At 36.3% G+C, this 23131-nt stretch overlaps 1 protein-coding gene across 3 annotated transcripts in view; it reads right to left on the bottom strand.

Moving 5' to 3' along the window:
* CPEB4 (cytoplasmic polyadenylation element binding protein 4) overlaps positions 1-23131 on the bottom strand; it is a 75031-nt gene that overhangs the window by 24586 nt on the left and 27314 nt on the right. For 2 of the 3 annotated variants that reach the window (XM_036884843.2, XM_036884844.2), the window contains exon 3: positions 14107-14157. The exons of the other annotated variant lie outside the window; for it this stretch is intronic. In XM_036884843.2, coding sequence (XP_036740738.1) covers positions 14107-14157 — 51 coding nt within the window. The remainder of the gene's footprint in view (positions 1-14106; positions 14158-23131) is intronic. 3 annotated transcript variants of the gene reach the window in all.

The following is a 23131-nucleotide window of genomic DNA, read 5'->3' as shown; positions in this document are numbered from 1 at the left end:
AACCACAAACTTAAAGCCTGCAATGGCAATAAATTCATACCTTTCAATAATCACCCTAAATGTAAATGGACTGAATGCACCAATCAAAAGACACAGAGTAATAGAATGGATAAAAAAGCAAGATCCATCCATATGCTGCTTACAAGAGACTCACCTCAAACCCAAAGACACGCACAGACTTAAAGCCAAGGGATGGAAAAAGATATTTCAAGCAAACAACAGAGAGAAGAAAGCAGGTGTTGCAATTCTGGTATCAGACAAAACAGACTTCAAAATAAAGAAAGTAACAAAAGACAAAGAAGGACATTACATAATGATAAAGGGCTCAGTCCATCAAGAGGATATAACCATTATAAATATATATGCACCCAATACAGGAGCACCAACATACCTGAAACAAATATTAACAGAACTAAAGGAGGAAATAGAATGCAATGCATTCATTCTAGGAGACTTCAACACACCACTCACTCCAAAGGACAGATCCACCAGACAGAAAATAAGTAAGGACACAGAGGCACTGAACAACACACTAGAACAGATGGACCTAATAGACATCTACAGAACTCTACATCCAAAAGCAACAGGATACACGTTCTTCTCAAGTGCACATGGAACATTCTCCAGAATAGACCACATACTAGGACACAAAAAGAGCCTCAGTAAATTCCAAAAGATTGAAATCCTACCAACCAACTTTTCAGACCACAAAGGCATTAAACTAGAAATAAACTGTTCAAAGAAAGCAAAAAGGCTCACAAACACATGGAGGCTAAACAACACGCTCCTAAATAATCAATGGATCAATGACCAAATCAAAATGGAGATCCGGCAATATATGGAAACAAATGACAACAACAACACTAAGCCCCAACTTCTGTGGGACGCAGCAAAAGCAGTCTTAAGAGGAAAGTATATAGCACTCCAAGCATATTTAAAAAAGGAAGAGCAATCCCAAATGAACGGTCTAATGTCACAACTATCAAAATTGGAAAAAGAAGAACAAATGAGGCCTAAGGTCAGCAGAAGGAGGGACATAATAAAGATCAGAGAAGAAATAAATAAAATTGAGAAGAATAAAACAATAGCAAAAATCAATGAAACCAAGAGCTGGTTCTTCGAGAAAATAAACAAAATAGATAAGCCTCTAGCCAGACTTATTAAGAGGAAAAGAGAGTCAACACAAATCAACAGTATCAGAAATGAGAAAGGAAAAATCACAACAGATCCCGCAGAAATACAAAGAATTATTAGAGACTACTATGAAAACCTATATGCTAACAAGCTGGGAAACCTAGGAGAAATGGACAACTTCCTAGAAAAATACAACCTTCCAAGACTGACCCAAAAAGAAACAGAAAATCTAAACAGACCAATTACCAGCAACGAAATTGAAGCGGTAATCAAAAAACTACCAAAGAACAAAACCCCCGGGCCAGATGGATTTACCTCGGAATTTTATCAGACATACAGGGAAGACATAATACCCATTCTCCTTAAAGTTTTCCAAGAAATAGAAGAGGAGGGGATACTCCCAAACTCATTCTATGAAGCTAACATCACCCTAATACCAAAACCAGGCAAAGACACCACCAAAAAAGAAAACTACAGACCAATATCCCTGATGAACGTAGACGCAAAAATACTCAACAAAATTTTAGCAAACCGAATTCAAAAATACATCAAAACCATCGTACACCATGACCAAGTGGGATTCATCCCAGGGATGCAAGGATGGCACAACATTCGAAAGTCCATCAATATCATCCACCACATCAACAAAAAGAAAGACAAAAACCACATGATCATCTCCATAGATGCTGAAAAAGCATTTGACAAAGTTCAACATCCATTCATGATAAAAACTCTCAGCAAAATGGGAATAGAGGGCAAATACCTCAACATAATAAAGGCCATCTATGAAAAACCCACAGCCAACATTATACTGAATAGCGAGAAGCTGAAAGCATTTCCGCTGAGATCGGGAACTAGACAAGGATGCCCACTCTCCCCACTGTTATTTAACATTGTACTAGAGGTCCTAGCCACGGCAATCAGACAAAACAAAAAAATACAAGGAATCCAGATTGGCAAAGAAGAAGTCAAACTGTCACTATTTGCAGATGACATGATACTGTACATAAAAAACCCTAAAGACTCCACCCCAGAACTACTAGAACTGATATCAGAATACAGCAAAGTTGCAGGATACAAAATCAACACACAGAAATCTGTGGCTTTCCTATATACTAACAATGAACCAACAGAAAGAGAAATCAGGAAAACAACTCCATTCACAATTGCATCAAAAAAAATAAAATACCTAGGAATAAACCTAACCAAAGAAGTGAAAGACTTATATTCTGAAAACTACAAGTCACTCTTAAAAGAAATTAAAGGGGACACTAACAGATGGAAACGCATCCCATGCTCATGGCTAGGAAGAATTAATATCGTCAAAATGGCCATCCTGCCCAAAGCAATATACAGATTTGATGCAATCCCTATGAAACTACCAGCAACATTCTTCAATGAACTGGAACAAATAATTCAAAAATTCATATGGAACCACCAAAGACCCCGAATAGCCAAAGCAATCCTGAGAAAGAAGAATAAAGTAGGGGGGATCTCACTCCCCAACTTCAAGCTCTATTATAAAGCCATAGTAATCAAGACAATTTGGTACTGGCACAAGAACAGAGCCACAGACCAATGGAACAGACTAGACAATCCAGACATTAACTCAGACATATATGGTCAATTAATATTTGATAAAGGAGCCAGGGACATACAATGGCGAAATGACAGTCTCTTCAACAGATGGTGCTGGCAAAACTGGACAGCTACATGTAGGAGAATGAAACTGGACCATCGTCTAACCCCATATACAAAAGTAAACTCAAAATGGATCAAAGACCTGAATGTAAGTCATGAAACCATTAAACTCTTGGAAGAAAACATAGGCAAAAACCTCTTAGACATAAACATGAGTGACCTCTTCTTGAACATATCTCCCCGGGCAAGGAAAACAACAGCAAAAATGAACAAGTGGGACTATATTAAGCTGAAAAGCTTCTGTACAGCAAAAGACACCATCAATAGAACAAAAAGGAACCCTACAGTATGGGAGAATATATTTGAAAATGACACATCCGATAAAGGCTTGACGTCCAGAATATATAAAGAGCTCACACGCCTCAACAAACAAAAAACAAATAACCCAATTAAAAAATGGGCAAAGGAACTGAACAGACGGTTCTCCAAAAAAGAAATACAGATGGCCAACAGACACATGAAAAGATGATCCACATCGCTAATTATCAGAGAAATGCAAATTAAAACTACAATGAGGTATCACCTCACACCAGTAAGGATGGCTGCCATCCAAAAGACAAACAACAACAAATGTTGGCGAGGCTGTGGAGAAAGGGGAACCCTCCTACACTGCTGGTGGGAATGTAAACTTGTTCAACCATTGTGGAAAGCAGTATGGAGGTACATCAAAATGCTCAAAACAGACATACCATTTGACCCAGGAATTGCACTCCTAGGAATTTACCCTAAGAATGCAGCAATCAAGTATGAGAAAGACCAATGTACCCCTATGTTTATCGCAGCACTATTTACAATAGCCAAGAATTGGAAGCAACCTAAATGTCCATCGATAGATGAATGGATAAAGAAGATGTGGTACATATACACAATGGAATACTACTCAGCCATAAGAAAAGGGCAAATCCAACCATTTGCAGCAACATGGATGGAGCTGGAGGGTATTTTGCTCAGTGAAACAAGCCAAGCAGAGAAAGAGAAATACCAAATGATTTCACTCATCTGTGGAATATAAGAACAAAGGAAAAACTGAAGGAACAAAACAGCAGCAGAATCACAGAACTCAAGAATGGACTAACAGGTACCAAAGGGAAAGGGACTGGGGAGGATGGGTGGGTAGGGAGGGATAAGGGGGGGAGAAGTAGGGGGGTATTAAGATTAGCATCCATAGCGGGGTGGGAGAAAGGGGAGGGCTGTACAACACAGAGAAGACAAGTAGTGATTCTACAACAGGTTGCTACGCTGATGGACAGTGACTGTAAAGGAGTATATAGGGGGGACCTGGTATAGGGGAGAGCCTAGTAAACAAAGTATTCGTCATGTAAGTGTAGATTAATGATTAAAAAAAAAAAAAATGCAGTTCCTATGTGGTGACCTCTAATGAGTTCTACACAATGATATAAAGGACATATAAAAGTGTAGGCAAAGGGTCTGTTTGTGTTTATACAGAGGATCAAAGCCTAATTTGGCTACCCCGAAAATGAACTAAGATACGATATGAAAAAGAACTTCCAACATCAGCACTCTCGGGAAGACTCATGACAGTAGATGATCAGAAAAAAAAAAAAAAAAAAAAAAAAAACTTCAACAAAGATCCACGCACTGTCACAGGTGTAGATGCACTCATCCCACCAGTTCCTGGACTTGCCATGGGAAAGATGAAGGAGATATCTAAGCTGGCCTATGCATGCAGTAAAACAAAAATTGGACTGGATCTATACTGTTGGAACTCAACCAAGAATTAGGAGAAGTGCAAATTGTAGCACTCCAAAATCTTACAACCACAGACTATTTATCGTTAAAAGAACATATGGGATATGAACAGTCCCCAGGAATGGGTTGTTTTAATTTGTCTGATTTCTCTCAGACTGTTCAAGTTCAGTTGGACAATATCCACCATATCATAGATAAGTTTTCACAAATGCCTAAGGTGCCTAACTGGTTTTCTTGGTTTCACTGGAGATGGCTGGTAATTACAGGTATGCTTTGGTTAGGTAACTATATTCCTATTATGTTAATGTGTGTGCACAATTTAATTAGTAGTTTAAAACCTATCCATGCTGAAGTTACTCTACAAGAAGATATGTCAAAGAAATAATCAATCTTCCCAGGTTTTCTTCTGCCTGCTACTTCTGTAGCTTTTCTTCTTCCTACCTAATCACAACCTTTAAATAGAACTCGTGCCACATGTCGAATTTACCGAGTATCATAATTCTTCCAAGTGGTAAAGACACCTCAAGACAAATGCTGGGCATAGAAGCCACAGGGCATAAATATGCAAAGAAGTAAAAAGCTAACCTTTTCAAACGATAAGGCTTCTCTCTCACTTACCAACTTAACATTTCCCTGTATGGCCCCGGAAGATGACTGGTTAGCCAGAGACGGGTAAGATTCCTCAAGGGAGGAACAACCTAAGACAGGCACAGTCGCAGGGGGCCATCTGGTGAGAAAATGGGGAGCAGCAGAGGTGAGGCTTAGAACCTCCCCCCTCATGTTCTGAGAGAAATCTTCTGCATACATGGATGTTTATTGCCCTCGTCTAGCTCGGATTAACACATAATCTACAGGCACACACCTGATCATCTACATTTGCTCTCTTACAACACTAAACTCTGTTTTCTACCTTTATCTCGTATCTACCTACCACTTCAGCATTTTATTAAAAATAATAATAATAGAGAAATGTGGTATCCACATATAAATCAGGTTTAAAAATCAAATGAATATTCATATTTGAACTGACTGTGTATAGTTCATAATGCATTAACAAAACTGAAAGCTTCTGTGATGACTGCCCTTGCACTGTTCACCATGTAACGTATTCACTATGTAAGAATTTGTACTCCATGTAAGAATTTATTCGTTATGCATCAGAAGATTGGAGACTGACGAAAATTGGGCTTGGGGTGGATTAATGATTGTGCATTGAGTATTGACCCCCCTATACAGAGATTTGTTGTGGTTAACAACTATTTGATCAATAAATATGAGAGATGCCCTCACAATATATATATATATATATATATATATATATATATATATATATATATATATATATATATATATATATATAAACACACTTCCAATTGTAAAATAAATAAGTAACCGGGATGTAATGTATAGCATAAGGAATATAGTCAAAATATTGTAACAACTTGGTATGGTGATACCTGGTACCTAGAAATATCATGTATATAAATGTTGAGTCGCTGTGTTGTACACCTGAAACTAATGTAATGCAATGCTGTTGTCAACTACCCTTCAATAAAAAAAAATAAATAATAATAATAATAATAATTAAAAAAAAAAAAAAAAAGGACAAAAATGACATGATCATCTCCATAGACTCTGAAAAAGCATTTGACAAAATTCAACATCCATTCATGATAAAAACTCAACAAAATGGGTATAGAGGGCAAGTACCTCAACATAATAAAGGCCATATATGACAAACCCACAGCCAACATCATTCTTAACAGCAAGAAGCTGAAAGCTTTTCCTCTAAGATAGGGAACAAGACAAGGATGCCCACTCTTCCCACTTTTATTCAACATAATACTGGAGGTCCTAGCCACAGCAATCAGACAACACAAAGAAATAAAAGGCATCCAGAATGGTATGGAACAAGCCAAACTGTCACTGTTCGCAGATGACATGATATTGTACATAAAAAACCCTAAAGAATCCACTCCAAAACTACTAAAACTAACATCTGAGTTCAGCAAGTTGCAGGATACAAAATTAATACACAGAAATCTGTTGCATTCCTACACACTAACGATGAACTAGCAGAAAAAGAAATCAGGAAAACAATTCCATTCATAATTGCATCAAAAAAGAATAAAATACCTAGGAATAAACCTAACCAAGGAAGTGAAAGACCTATACCCTGAAAACCATAACACATTCTTAGAGAAATTAAAGAGGACACTAATAAATGGAAATTCATCTCATGCTCTTGGGTAGGAAGAATTAATATTGTCAAAATGGCCATCCTACCTAAAGCAATCTATAGATTCAATGCAATCCCTATCAAAATACCAACAGCATTCTTCAACAAACTGGAACAAATAGTTCTAAAATTCATATGGAACCACAAAAAATTCCGAATAGCCAAAGCAATCCTGAGAAGGAAGAATAAAGCAGGGGGGATCTTGCTTCCCAACTTCAAGCTCTACTACAAAGCCACAGTAATCAAGACAATTTGGTAGTGGCCCAAAAACAGACCCACAGACCAGTGGAACAGAATAGAGAGTCCAGATATTAACCCAAACATACATGGTCAATTAATATACCATAAAGGAGCCATGGATATACAATGGGGAAATGACAGCCTCTTCAAAAGCTGGTGTCAGCAAAACTGGACAGCTACATGTAAGAGAATAAAACTGAATTACTCTCTAACTCCATATACAAAAGTAAACTCGAAATGAATCAAAGCCCTGAATGTAAGTCATGAAACCATGAAACTCTTAGAAGAAAATGTAGGCAAAACTCTCTTGGACATAAACATGAGCAACTTCATCATGAATATATCTCCCCAGGCAAGGGAAACAAAAGCAAAAATGAACAAGTGGGACTATATCAAACTAAAAATCTTCTGTACAGCAAAGGACACAACCAATAGAACAAAAAGGCATCCTACAGTATGGGAGAATATATTCATTAATGACATATCCAATAAGGGGTTGACATCCAAAATATATAAAGAGCTCATGCACCTCAACAAACAAAATACAAATAATCCAATTTAAAAAATGGGCAGAGGATCTGAATAGACACTTGTCCAAAGAAGAAATTCAGATGGCCAGCAAGCACATGAAAAGATGCTCCACATCACTAATCATCAGAGAAATGAAAATTAAAACCACAGTGAGATATCAACTCACACCAGTTAGGATGGTCACCATCCAAAAGACAAACAACAACAAATGTTAGCGAGGATGTGGAGAAAGGGGAACCCTCCTATACTGCTGGTGGGAATGTAAATTAGTTTAACCATTGTGGAAAGTAGTATGGAGCAGTTTCCTCAGAAAACTAAAAATAGAAATTCCATTTGACCCAGGAATTCCACTCCTAGGAATTTACCCTAAGAATGCAGGAGCCCAGTTTGAAAAAGACATATGCACGCCTATGTTTATCACAGCACTATTTACAATAGCCAAATATGGAAGCAACCTAAGTGTCCATCAGTAGATGAATGGATAAAGGAGATGTGGTACATATATACAATGGAATATTATAATAAAATAAGAAGAAAAGAAATCCTACCATTTGCAACAACATGGATGGAGCTAGAGGGTATTATGCTCAGTGAAATAAGCCAGGCAGAGAAAGACAAGTATCAAATGATTTCACTCATCTGTGGAGTATAAGAACAATGGAAAAACTGAAGGAATAAAACAGCAGCAGACTCACAGAACCCAAGAATGGACTAACAGTTAGCAAAAGGAAAGGGACTGGGGAGGATGGGTGGGAAGGGAGGGATAAGGGGAAAAAGGCGCTTTATGATTAGCACACATAATGTATGGGGGTGGAGGCCATGGGGAAGGCAGTATAACACAGAGAAGACAAGTAGTGATTCTATAGCATCTTATTATGCTGATTGACAGTGACTGTAATGGGGTATGTGGTGGGGGCTTGATCATGGGGGGAGTCTAGTAACCATAATGTTGCTAATGTAATTGTATATTAATGATACATTAAAAAAAAGGTGGTGTATCCTCCAAAAAAAACCTGAAAACATTTATCTACGAATAAGTTAAATTATTTATCTTAAAGTCTTAAAATTTTTATCTCTTGTTCTCATTTGTTAGACAAAAAAGAAACAAAATATCCATAATAGTGATACATGCATAAGAATACCATGTATGCAGCCACTTTAAAAAAGTGAAACATATTCATGTGCTGATATCTAAAGCTCTCTAAGATGTAGCTTGCATGAGGTTCCAAAGTGTGTCTAATATGATTCTTATGTAAATTTAAAAATAAATAAAATGTAAATAGATATGTGGGGGCATGCATAAATCTTTTTTCTAGAAAGAATCACAGAACCTTTGGGGAGAGGAGCTGTGATGGGGAAGGAAAGAAAGATTTCATGTCTTGTTTATCCTTTTCTGTACTATTTCTGTACCAAACCATCCATTCATGTTACTCTGGCCTACCTAAATGTTCTCCATGTATCTCTCATTGCCCCTATGTTAAGAAGGTAGAGAGCAATCCTATTTGGAAAAACAAGGAGAGGCTCAAATTAAAAAATGTTATCAAATAAGCGCTTTTTCCAGGAGGACTAAAAAGAAAAGTACACGGGGGAATTAGTCAAACTAGTAAATCAATTAAAAAGACCCAAAACAAAGGCTGAAAGATAAAAGGTGTCAATCTGTTAACAAAAAAACAAAGATGGTAGAACAAAAAAGCACAGTCATCACAAAGACCCAGGCATACAATTCAACAAAGACTCAAAGAATCATTTTAAAGAATTTTATGAAATTAACCCCTAATTTAATAAATTCATTATCACAGAATTATTCTAGATACATGCTTACTAGTTAGGATTACCTATGTCATATTGGTTTATGTTTATATTAGCTTGTTGATACGATATTCAAAGAATGTTGATAAAATACAGTAAAGATATGAGAGTATTATTTGTAAGAGCTATCTTAGATAAAGGCAGAGACTATAACTCTAGTTTCTGTATTTGTTCTTATTTATAAAAAAGGAGAGCTGATGAGAGAATAACAAAGTATACTGGTCAGATAATCAGATGCTTGGTAAATTAGTAATTTTCTCCTTCCCTCAGAAGTAAACTAAGGCTAGCAATTGTAGAGCACTTTAGAGTTTACAGTAGGATTTCATCTTTTTCACAAAGGGATCTTTCAACATGCTCCTTATTGTGGCAGTAAGAACCATATCATATACATTTTCTGTAAGTGACTATAATCTACATTTCTCCTGGGTAAATTATACCCTCTCCTTTCATAGATTTCTGCCCCTCCCCCACCCCTTGCATTCCAAAGACCTGTACCTAAAAGATGCTAACCTTCTATGCTAAGCTTTAAAGATCTGTTACTAATCTCCTCCTCTAAGACAAGCAAATATTTTAGCTGATGCTTCTAAGTGAAAGACATTCACATACATACATAAGTTTATTAAGAGCTAACATACTTTGTTACTGTTCTATAATTTTCCCAGCCACAAGATTCATTTTTGGAGCAACTAATCTTAAGGGCTAAAGAAATTGAATGAGAAGTTGAGAAAAAAGTACATAAGCACTTTTATACAGATGTGGTGGGGAGGTTTTATGTGTTAGTTTTCTCAGACAAAGTAAATTTTCAAGATGGGTAAGAGGAAAAATTAATCTTTTAATCTGATACCTACCTCAAAGCTAAACCAAGATACACAAAAGGTATCTGAGGTAAGTCTGGCCTATGCCTAGCCCTCCTTTCTGACTTAGGTGAGAATCTAAGTTTCAGGCTTGCTTTTCATAAGCATAAAATTGATATTTTAACTGTATTCCTATTATAAGAAATTTACTCAGAAGAGGTATCAGTTATGGGATGAACTGTGTTTCTGCCTCAAATACCTGTGGTGAAGTCCTAACCCCCTAGAACCTCATAATGTGACTGTATTTGGATACAGAGTCTTTAAAGAGGTAATTAGGGTTAAATGATGTTAGAGGTGTAAACCCTAATCCGGTATGACTGATGTCTTAATACAAAAAGATTAAGACACAGACATTCACAGAGGAAAAATCACACGAAGACACAAGTAGAAGGCAGCCATCTACAAGGCAAGTAGAGAGGTCTCGGAGGAAATCAACCCTGCTGACACCTTGATCTTGGACTTCTAGCCTCCAGGACTGGAGGCTGTTTAAGCCACCAATCTGGGTACCTGTTATGGCAGCCCTAGAAAACTAACATAGCAGTCAAAAAGTAGCTAGAAAGTCTGTTTTTTTATATATTTAAAATTCAAGGATTTTCCCCAAGAATGCCTCTCAAAAAAGTCTCCACAACTAGTAACACAGCAATACACTGAGTAATTTCCTAGAATGTCCAGTACAACATTCTTAACACAGTTTAATGATTATTTGTTGATATACTGATAATGTCCTTTAAAAGTCACAAGTGGCATATGAAGGTTAGTGGATAGCATTGAAAACTAATGATTGGGCATGGCCAAGAAAAAAGAAGTAATTTGATCCCCTGGATGAGTAAGCCCTTTTTATCTTTGTACATGCAAATTCCAGTATTATTCCAATATAAATTGCTGAAGCTGGTAGACTACTCTGAATCTTTTTCCTTTTTATTTATTTAGGGTTTAAACTCACTTCTTTCTAAAAAATTTTGAGATTGCTTGAAAATTCAAAACAAAGTATACATAAAAATCATAGTCAAAATTAAAATGTTCATGCCAGAAAGAGAGTAAACAGTTCTTCCATATTTTTATTCCAAACAAAACAAGAATGGCTTTCAACTCAACAGAGGCTGGAAAAGAAACTCGAAAGTTACAGTTGAAAACAAAGTAGAATAGTTATATAATCACCTTCCTAAAAGTTTTTAAAAGCCTGAGTAGACGATTTATGGTAGACAGGGGAGAAGAGGCCCTTATAGTTTCTTAAGGTCATAAAAATGAATAATGAATGTAAAGCAACACAATGTATTAGAGGCTTTTATTCTCAGTTTTAAGAAAAGGCTGCATGGATGTAAGATGCAAAGGGACTGCATTTAAAAGTGAATAAAGGAAGTTTTAGGTTATCCATCTCAATAATAGACAAAGAAAGTACAATCAACCCTACAGTTTTTACAAGCTCATCCTTAGTACCTTATTTTTTGTTTTTTTCCTTATAAATTCTTAGCACTAATATTCCAAATCAAAAAAAGAGACAGTCTAATTATTTTAATTTGCCTGAGTGCCAGGTGCTATGCTAAGTGATTCACATGCATTCAATCTTCCCCACAATCCTATGAGATGGGTAGTATTTATGATTCTTGAATTTATCTTCATTAAGTACAATTAATGCTTTACGCTAGATTTGCAAGATGGGTGCCCCCAAATCCTGGGCTAAATTGAGAACAAGGCTGGAAAGAATCAATTTATCTATAGAAGCAATCCACCACAGGATGTTTCATGAACTTGACTGAAGAGAATGGCAATGCTTTCACCTAAGTCAAGGAGACCAAGAAATTGTCTCAACATCCCTCCACCTCTACCTTGCTTTAATTTCATCATTTTCAAGCAATCTTCTGCTATAGTTTTGGTTTTACTATTGGAGAAAGAATGAGTCGTTCAGTCAGCTTTGGCATCTGGTCTGCCTAGAATTTTTATTCCTTATTAAAAATGTATAAATTGGCATCTGGTCCTAGTTGGTTGGTTATTAGGAACAAGTCTGATAAAATCAAGTTCTGGGACCCTCTGAAGCTGAATATTAGATCTGAGACCATGGCAGTCATAACCCCACACTCTGGGGTCTTGCTTGAGGAGTCAGCAAGAATCCCCTTTTTGACATCAATTTGTTCTGTACCCTCCTATCTTTCAATTTGAGATTATATTAACCTCAGCTAGTATATCTACCTAATAAACAAAATTTCCATGTACACAACAATAAAAACCATGTAGTCCCCTTCTAGAGTCTATGGACCAGTAAAATTTTTAAATGTAAGATATATGGAGGGAAGTTACCCTTACTTTTTTTCTTTGCTAAATAATGGTCATCAAAAAATAGTCTAGTCATAAAAGAAACAATATTAATGGGCGAGGGAGGGAAGAGGCAACCTTGTAATAATAGCCTTTTTAAAAAATATATATGAATTTACCTTTAAGGAAAACCCACAAGAAAGTGTTCATTTTTCTCACCTCAACAAAGATGAACCCCAGAAGCAACTGATCTAATTTGGCAACTGCATCAGGGAATTGGGACAAAAAAAAAGTGTTGATCACTTTGCCCAAGATCACACGGCAGTATCCCCAACCTTGGTTCACTGCAATTTCCAACACATGGACTATGGAACTCCTTCCACCAGAAAACCTAAAACCCTGCTAGGAATGGCAATCATTATTCCCCCTTATTCTGATGCCACTGTCACCACTGGGTTTCATTTTTGGTCCACACACATTTATGATGGAATATTATATTTTGACATTATTTGTGGCAGCTGTAACACAAAAAGACCAAGTCTGATGATGAACAAGTAAGGTTTTTATAAACTGTTTAGAGTGTCCCGAAATCTGATGTACCCACAGCAACTCTCATAAATCAAATCTCCTTCTAACTTTACCTGGCTCAACAATCCTATGCTCTACATAACACTAATTTCAAACACTAACCAAAAATAGATCTAGTCATAAAAATAAATTTTAATCCCCCAATCACAATGTACCATAGACAAAGAATAGGTGGGGTTTTTTTGGTTTTGTTTTGCTTTTGGAGTGGTGAGACTATAGCTATTTAGTAAAGAACACTTCTTAGGGATGGTTGGAATCAAAATGAGCTTTGACAAATGAAAGGCATTATAAATACACAAATGTGAAATCTCTATTCAATAGTAAATGAACAGAAAAGAAGTGAAGAATACCTTTGTATTCTACCCAATTAAACTATACCAGAAACTACATACTTTTTGATTCTTTAATTCCTTCTATAAGTAGATGGCCCCTCCTCCCCTGTGGGAGTTAGTTTATTTCAGCATATGCACATGAAAAGGGGAACTTAAAAGCACATTGGTAATATTTAGAACAGGCAAGGAGAATTTACCAAGGGCACAGTAAAGGCCAGTAAAACTTCATTTCTCTTGTTCTCATTAGACAGCAAACAGTGAATGACCTTGTCCTTTGCAATGTCAAGCCTTGTGGTCTCAGGCTGCTTTTTCTGGTTTCAGATCTCTGATTACTTTCTGTTTCTCCTGGAACATTTTTCCAACTACATGGAAATGGTTCTCATGTTGACATTTCAAAGGTCACTCTACAGAAGCTAATGTTAGATTAAGCCATTCTTTAGGTATCATTATGGGATTTTTATTTATCTTATTGTCCCCAATTTCAAGACAGAGAATTAATTGGCACTCAAAGTTTAAAACAAGTTCCTGCCACAATTTGATGGACAAATAATTACTCATAAATTAGCTGACAGATTAACAGAAACTTGTAATTATTATTACAGAACAAACTAATGTCATTTCTCTATTTATTAGAAAATCTAACTACTGTATTTTCTCACCTAGTACTAGCTTGTTTCATTCTGCAAACTTCCACTAGGGTAAATCAATTATCACTTACCATTAATAAGCAGAGAGCTATCGGATCCTGGATATGAATAGTTTAGACGACCTGAAGGTAAAAGAAGGCCGTTACTAAATTTATTTTTTTCATGGATGGTTTAAACATATTCAATAACAAAGCTGAATTAATTGCTTTAATAGATAAAATATTAAAAAGCTTTATTATGGGATCAAACTTTGCTGTGCTAATGAACACAGTGAGTCAGAGGACATATCAATAAGCATGTTCACAAACATTAAAGAAGGTAAAGATTGAAAGTGGGAAATAAAATACCCATCACGTTTAACTGTTCAGTCACTCTTATTTCCAACTCCCCATAACAAAGAAATTTTCTTTATAACATTATGTTCTAATACCAACTCATAATAACAATCATCACCTTTTCTGCCCATGTGTGTATTTTTTGTTGTTGTTTTTTAAAAGTATGTCATTAGCAGGATTATTTTCCTATATAAATCATAACAAAAGTGCCAGGCTTATGCCTACATGTACAGGCATGACAATGCGTCTAAATTCACGTTTGGGTGGGGGGAAAGCACAGAAGGTAAAGAAAAACATTATTGTATTTACACATGACAAAATATCAAAGCACAGAGTATAGGAGGCACTCAATAAATGCTAGGTTAGTTTCCTTTCAGTTTTGAAGTGGTTCAAAAACTAGTTTTGAACCTAAAATGGGCACCCAAATGGCCATCACAAAAGAATTTGTGAAGGGACTAAAATTTTTGGAGGATGCGCCATCTTCCAAACTGGTAGCCACAAATAAAAGGCAGAAATGGCACTGGGCTTTCTCCATTTATAGAGAATCCCATTTCTGTTTTGGAGTTTTTATAAGTAAGCTGAAGTATCTAGACCACATACCATTACCTACTTCTGAGTGTATAACACATACACATACTATGATGCATATCTGAGTTCTATGCTCTAAGTTATAAAAATCACTATGGCAACACTTTTAAATCTCCATATTCCACATGCTCATCTATACCCACCTTCATAGGAATGGTGGCAAACCCTAAACAAGTCTTGCTCATTTAAGGAATGGATAGGGGAACTTGATTGTTAATTATCTACCACAGTCCAGCACTCTATAAATCAGTAGTAATGTGAGAATCTTAAATTGACTCAGAATTACCAACATTCCATTAGGAAACAGCAAACCAAACTCCGATCTCAGAGAATCTTAGCAGACTTTGCAAAACTATAGAAAAGAGGGTCTGCAGAGGTTCTCTAATGCCATAATGCTAGGGCAAGCCTTCCAGATACCAGGAAGACTATCTAGTTCCATTAAATACTATGGGAACCAGAGCTAATATAGAGCCCCATCATTCCAACAGTCTTATATTTACAACTATTTAGAAAGAGACTTTTGGCTTCAAAGGTCCTTCAATGTCTCAAAATTCTGCATCTTTCAAATAGTCTCCAAAGAAATGAACTCAAGCCATAAATGTTCTCTACTCCTAATAGTTTTAATTAATCCATATCTAAGCTTACATGAAGCCTAATATGAAACAAAACCTAAACTTAATAATTTTCCTAGAATTTAAAATGAAGTACAAGAATTTATTATTATTATTAAGTTGTTAAGTTTTCCACTTAAATTTCAGCTTGTTCTTATTTAGAGAATGGAGGTAGGGATGGAGATGGGAAAAGAGGATGTAAAATCTAACTCTGATATTTCAATTTCTTCCTAAAAATTGACTTCATGTTTTAATGCTAATATATATATGGCCAAGTATAACTAAAACCAGTGAATTCCATTTGAACTGCTTTAATTACAAGCCCATATCATATATCCTATTACAAGTATATATATTTTTTAATCATAGACTTGAGATGCTGGAATAAGAACTTGACCTTAACTGCTTAAAACTTATGAGGTAGTAAGTATTGTATCTGAATCAGTTAGCTCAAAGCAGCAGCTGATTTTCTGTAATGGAACATATGTATAATTTTATAGCTATAAAACTCTCTAGTAAATGGGAGCTATCACATATACCATATACCATTTTTATTTACCATAAAACATTTTTTAAAAGCTGATATAAGTCAATTCAGAAGCAAAAATATTTAACTATATTAATTGAAGGAAAGAGGAAATGTTTTATTTCTAAGCAGATAATCCAATATTTTTAATGCTAACATTCTAGTTGAAACCAAAGCTATTCTATATGAACTATAATGCTTTTTATTAGATGCCAATAAGGGATAATTAATAATGATAATCTAAAAGATAAATTACCAAATTTATTTACTGGCTGGCCCAGTTGACAAATCAAGTTCCACCTTACCAGAAATTCACCTTTTGGGTACCTTTTAAGGAGACATATAAGAAGAATATTTCAACTTGATAGGCACAAAAATGTCCCTTAAGTCAAGTTTTCAGAGTTTGCCTCACAGCACATCTCCTAAAGAGATGATATCCTCTATCCCCAAGATAGGTGACCTTTGATACTTTTTTTGTTCTTTAGACTTTTGATTATGGTAATTCTACCCTTCATCTAAGACAATAGGGCACTGAAGAACCATTGGCAAAGTTCAGTTTAACTCTGAAAGTGATACTTGTTTTTAATTTTTTACCCTGGTCTTGTGATATGAGTCCTGTCAGGTTGGAATCCATTTTGGCCTCTGAGTAGCAAATACACCTGTGACATTTTGTTAATCATTAATAATGCTTTCTACTTCAATTTTAAGTACAAGCAATGACACTTAAAACTTTTCAAAAAAACTTTGATAATGCTTTCTTAACATGTCTGCCCTATCCTATAAATTCTTTCTACAATTAAAATATCTAGAGTCATCCATTCATGAAATCTATTATGGATAATACATATCACTTTCTTTCTGGAAACCTGAAGCTCCCATTTAAGTGCCATGGGACTTTACAGTCTTCTACAAACCTTTCATATGTTCTTGTACTTCTTTCATCTCTGCTCTAATGTCCTCTCTGCATGCCAATTTACACTGTCATTTCTGCTTTATTCTATGGCTAGACTACTGACAATCCTCCTCCCTTGTCTGAGACAGTGTCTCTCTTTCTCTGTTCCCAATGGAGGGTATTTTTCAATTTCACCCCTCTCCTCAGGGCACCTTTCCCAAAGAGGAAACTCCCTTTTTAAATTAACTAACCAAATTTAAATTTTTATTTCTAGCTGTGTTGCAATGGCCAACCTTCTTAGATAATCATTTCAGCCATGGGCGGCTAAATTTCTTTTCTATTTTACACAATACCCACCTCCCCCCTTTTGAATTAGAACTCTTTTACCTAGGTACCATGAGTCTCCTGCTTGGGCACCAGGTAAGCATTCAATGAGTTCATTCCACTGAACTTAAAACACCAGCATTTCACAAAGGAATAAAGCAAAATAAAATAAAAATAACTGAGCTATCTGAATTTAATATAACCCAGAGTTTGGGGTTTTTGGTTGTTTTTGATAATTCATCTATCCAAAAACATAATCCAGATTTGGGCATATTTAGAACTGAATTCCTCAAGGGAAAAGAAGGGCATTTGGATTTCAGGCACATGAACCTATTTGCTGGATGAAATTCAATCTTTGAAGCCTCTTGCTATTGACTGTGTTATAAATATAAAGAAATCTACCTGATCAGCAGTCCTAATCTTAAGGGACAATATGACAGGAAAGTAGTAGTCTCTGGAGGTCAGTTGTGGCATTTGGAGAAGTCTGGCATACATCATGCAAAAGGCATAGACTATATTTGGTGACATGACTCAACCTAGCCAAATATAGGCAACTGATACAGTGTTACTCTGGAGAACTAGACTACCAGATTCTATAGCATAGAAAAGATCATACTCCAAACAGGCAATTCTATGCTAGGTATTTTTGAGTTGGAGAGAACCAATATTTACACCAACCACACTGACTAAGAATTGCTGGGGGAAGGAGGTGCTCAAAAGAACAGTATGTACTATCACATTCTTTTAAGGCATTAACTAAAGCAACCTAGTCAGTGAGATGAAGGGAGAAGAAACTAGAAAGAAATACTCTAATATATTAGTAGTATACGTACATACTACTTTCAAAATTAGACAAAATAGCTTTTTTCTAAAACGTAAACCAGATATTGACAGTGATAATTCAGCAGGAATGATATAATAAATACTGCTATTTCAAATATACAAACACACACACCAAAAAATATTAAATGTTCTACAGTGCTATTAGAGTTCATGTGATGACCTTCTCTTTTTCAGTCATGCCAGTATTGTTGGTGACATGGTATAGGCCAAGGAATGATATTAGGGGATAACTCTGCAAGGTTGTCCAAAATATAGCCATGCAGTCCTATAAAATGAAAGCAGTATGAAATTCTAAGTTAATTTTTTGACTGACACCAAAAAAAGTTAGATACCCCAAAGAAAAGGGAGGGAATTTCAGTGCACACCATTAAAAATTCCTAATAGGAAAAGGTAAGTATGGCTTAGGCCCATTTTTAAGGTAGTCAAAGATTTATACACACAACACACACATGCATATATACATACACATAAATTTGCTGCTGTTGCCGAGGTATGAGAGGTACTCCTCTTACCTCTATTCCTGCTAATTTTATTTAGTTCATGGGTAAGTCAAAACTGAACTGCCAAAAATAATTTTTTAAGGAGGTGCTCCACCTGCCTTTTTCTGCATCTGTTGCTTTTACCAACACTGCCTGAGTTTTGCAGCAAGATGGCGCTGTGGGGACCTGGACAAAGCATGGCATGCATGGCTCAAGAAATGTGTAATAAATTCAGTTTTTCAATACCAACTTTATACTTATACAAATGAAGACCACATAGAAATATGAATAAAAATGTATACAATATATTCTGTCATTTAATGACAGAAAGATAACTATTTTTAATAATTCATTCTATTGACCTAAAAACAATTCCCCAAATCAGTATCAGTAACCATCAGTAACCCCAACTATCCCCTGACCTATCTGTGATACAACCAACTTCTGGTAAAGACATTGCCATATGAAATCACAAGGGAGGAACTGGCTGGGACTGACATCAACTGGAGAGTCTTGCTCCTTCTCACTGGAGAGTCTTGCTTCTTCTCACAAAGAGACATTTAAGTTACACACACACAGAGTTCAGGCTAAACAAAACCCCTCTCTGTGACAGACCTGGCTTTCAGTTAAAAAGCCAGGGCTTACAAATACTTGAATTCTCCTGCCTCTCTCTCCAGGTTCATTTCTCCATACTGCCATTTCCCCTCCCCACATTAGGTATTCCAGACATTCAGAACTACTGGCCCATTAACTTTTACTTCTGGGTTCCTTCCCCTGCCTGGAATGCCTCCTCTCTCTCTGCTCCCAATGTCTCACCACTTAAGCCCCCACCCTTTGGTCCTCTCTTAGGCCTCATCCTATGGAAAGTCTTCCCTGCCCCAAGACAACTGCTCTCTGGTTCAGATACCCCTCAGTACTCCATGCAACACACTTGACACTTATTATATTATGTTTAAGTTACCTATTTCTAAACTCTCTCTTTCTACAGGGCAACAAATCATTGAAGACAGATTTTGGATCTTGCGTCCAGTGCTTGGAACAAAGAAAGGTGCTCAATAAGTAGCTCTGAATGACTGAAGCAAAGCCAGCAATTGGTGAGCTTTCTGCTGTGGAACATGCAGTGAAAAGGGTAGAGGGTCAGACCAATCCCACAGTGTGAGTGAGGTCAAATTACTTACTATCTCTGAACCTCAGTAAAACAGTTACTTCCATTTACTTCACAAGGCTGTTGTGAGAATTTCATGAGACAATTTTTACAGAATGCCCAGAAAAGTCCCTCTGTATAGAGTAGATGTTCAATTGACTCCTTTCCCCCTCCCCAACTATGAGCCAGAGATAAACCAACAATTTTCCATTTGTCAGAGAAAGAGGAAGGATTTTTTTATTCAAATGAGGTCCAACTGGAATCTAGGAGAAGGGTGTGGCCATCTGGGGGATTTTTTTCAGCTTCAGAGAAATCAGTTTGCTAATATTCTTGGTTACAAACAGGGATATAATTCTTCTCTGGGGGAGAGAAGAGAAAAAGCCTAATTCCTCACTTTCATAATAGCTAAACTGGCAAAGTAGCACAAATATTTTAGGAAATGAAAACGTTGAAAATTTAATTAGAAATTTTTCCTTTTTGATAAAACCAGGGAGTATCTTCCTTTTGTACCAAAGGCTCAAAATTAATTTTTCATTTGTGATATGATAGTTGAAAAACAGATGTTGACAGTGGCAAAAGAAAATAACATTTATCTATAAGTAAAGTCAATGGGAGAAATATCTATAGATTGTGGAAGGTTTCAGATAGAAAAAGACTATCCTTACTTTGCACCAGAGCAGGTGCAAAATTGCAAGATCTGAAAGCATCTAATAAAAATTTCAGGCAGAAGGAACTGTCTTGAGAGAAACTGCAGAGAGCTGACCCAATTAAGGAATTCAAAAGATTTCCTACTGCCAGTAAACCTAACAACAAACCAGCAAGCAGGAAGGCTATTTTTATCCCTGCCAGAGGCCTTCTGACTCTGGATGCTACATTTAGAGGACAGAGCAACAAGATAACTTGCCTTAAGAGGATGTTATGATACTAGTGATTAATGGCAATTTTTTAAAGCTTTTAGAAACTAGGCATTGTTTTTGTCCAAATTTAATCCACCCAAAACCAGTTAAAAAAAGAAAGAAACAATAATATTAGGGAAAGAAAAGTGGAAAACAGACTAACAGGTAGTAGAAAAGTTTTAATTAATCTAGAAAGAAAGCCAAGGCAGTAAATGAAAATTCTCTTACCTTGCTAACAGGTTTATTTAAAAGAAGCATGTGTTACAAGAGACATATTTTAACAGAACCAGTGAATAAACATAAAAGACTGTAGGACTGGCCCCAAGGTAAAAATGATTTTGAGAAATGGCTCTCTGTTATGACTCTGAACATAGAAGAAGATAAAGACACACTTAAGAAATCCCTATAGACCATAAACTAAGTTGCTGGCAAATGACTGAAAACTAGAGGTAAGAGAGATAAGCTGCTCTTAAAACCGGTAACATAAGTCCAAAACCCAAAAAGCAATCATCAAAGTCACTGGTTGGCTTTCTACACACATACCTAGCCTATCATCAACTCTAAGCATTTACTTAATATAAATTCTGATGACTTATTGAACCTTAATAAAGAATGTGCTTGAATTTCATGCCTAACCTAATCTCATGTTTTGTTATTTCTCAGAAGGCCCAGTTCCTGTTTTCTCCTATCAATACTCAAGGCACTGAGTCTTCCTCTTATTTATTAGACTTCAAAATGAAATAATAAACAGGCTGTTCAAAGATATCTGCTAATTGTTTGGAGAATAAGCTGAATGAGGCCAGGAGTTTTTGTTTTTATTTCCTGCTATATTCCCACAGCCTAAAATAGTGCCTTGCACACAGTAGCTGTTTGATAGTATCTGTTGGATGAACGGCCTCCCACAGCTCTAAATATTGCGTACATATCCAAAGTGGTTTTCAAAGTGAAGATGGGGGTCGAGAGAGAGCGCAGTATATCTGAATCACTTCAGGAATACACACACTTAAGTCTCATGACAGCTCTGGTGAATCACAGTCAGGGAAAAGAACAAGACAGCTTGGAAAAGTTCCCTCAGTGAACCTATCTGACCTCAGTGCCCAATAAGGCACCCTTCAATAAGAAACTAGGAGGTTTGAAACCTGAATCTTTTATAGAGCATTATAATAAAATACAGATCTTAAATTCTGTACCTAGTCTCCTAAATAGAAATTAAGAAAGTTTAATGCTTACTCTCTATCTAAAGTTTTTGCTGTTTCCCTCTTAAATACTACACAATAAATGCCTAAGCTATTGAAACAGGAGCTGAAGGCTGTATGTTCCTATCATGATCTTCTCGATACCCATTAGTTGAGCGACTTTACAGAAGCTGTTGTATCTCTCTGAACTTCAATTTCTTCAATTAAATGGAGATCACAAAACTCACATAAAAGGTTACTGCAAGGATCTAAATTAGAGATAAATCTCAGAAGAGGCACAAAATACAAGTCAGAGAAATGGTTTCAGAAGAAAGTGCCCTTTCACTTGTAACTGACTGTTAACACTGCTTCCTATACAAGATGTCCAAGTCTACCTCAAAAAAGGAAAATGTAAAACCCCCCAAAATTAAATCTATCCTTTGATCTACCACTACTACTTGATATGTGGAATATACTCAAATGTTTGTGGAACTGGGATATAAATGTAAGATACTTTAAACTATGTACTTGAAAGAAGGCTGTCTCCTCCTAACAAGGGCTGCCCTATTACCCAACCTCATGGTGCACCTCTCATTACATGGCTCCCTGTTCCCTGGTGGTGTGCTAGATATAACCTAAATAGCCCACTCTCCTAGCCCTGCCTCAAAGGGCAAAAAGATGGCTTCAGATGTCAGAGACAAAGCTCCAAAATGCTACTGGGGGGTGGCAGGGGCATGATAATCTAGTATAAGTGATCTCTTCATTCATCTCCATCCTCCTCACCATTTCGTCTATTAAATTTCTTTCTGTACTATGTTCTTTTTGGTAATGGAGAACATTTTAATGGCAGGAGTTTAAAGCAGAACAATTAGAGAAGTTCTCCAGAACCATGTTTCATAAACTTTTTAATTTTTAAGCCCTATTTTGATCAAAATACTTCAGAGGCTCACCACCATGATACAACTAACAACTGAAGCTCCCAACCCCCACTCCAGTGACTATTACAAGCAAAACACCAACCAAAAAAAAACCTTAATAATAAAAGGTTACTGTGAATTTGGCAACACCTTTAAATGTATTTTAATTACATCAGCAAACACATGCTTTTGGAAGATAATCATGCATATGTAAAAATTTATCTAACTGGAATGTTTGGTCCTAAAAGGTTCATATGCTTGGTCCTCATCACATGATTCCCATGGCTGAAGAGGCCTGTGGTCCACAAATTGAGATCAGAATGATTTCATAAGGCCAACTGCAAACAACTGCCTCCTAAACATAAT

The sequence above is a fragment of the Manis pentadactyla genome, chromosome 2 (assembly GCF_030020395.1).
Source record: "Manis pentadactyla isolate mManPen7 chromosome 2, mManPen7.hap1, whole genome shotgun sequence".
NCBI classification, from domain to species: Eukaryota; Metazoa; Chordata; class Mammalia; order Pholidota; family Manidae; genus Manis; species Manis pentadactyla.
This window is presented reverse-complemented; position numbering and strand designations above follow the sequence as displayed.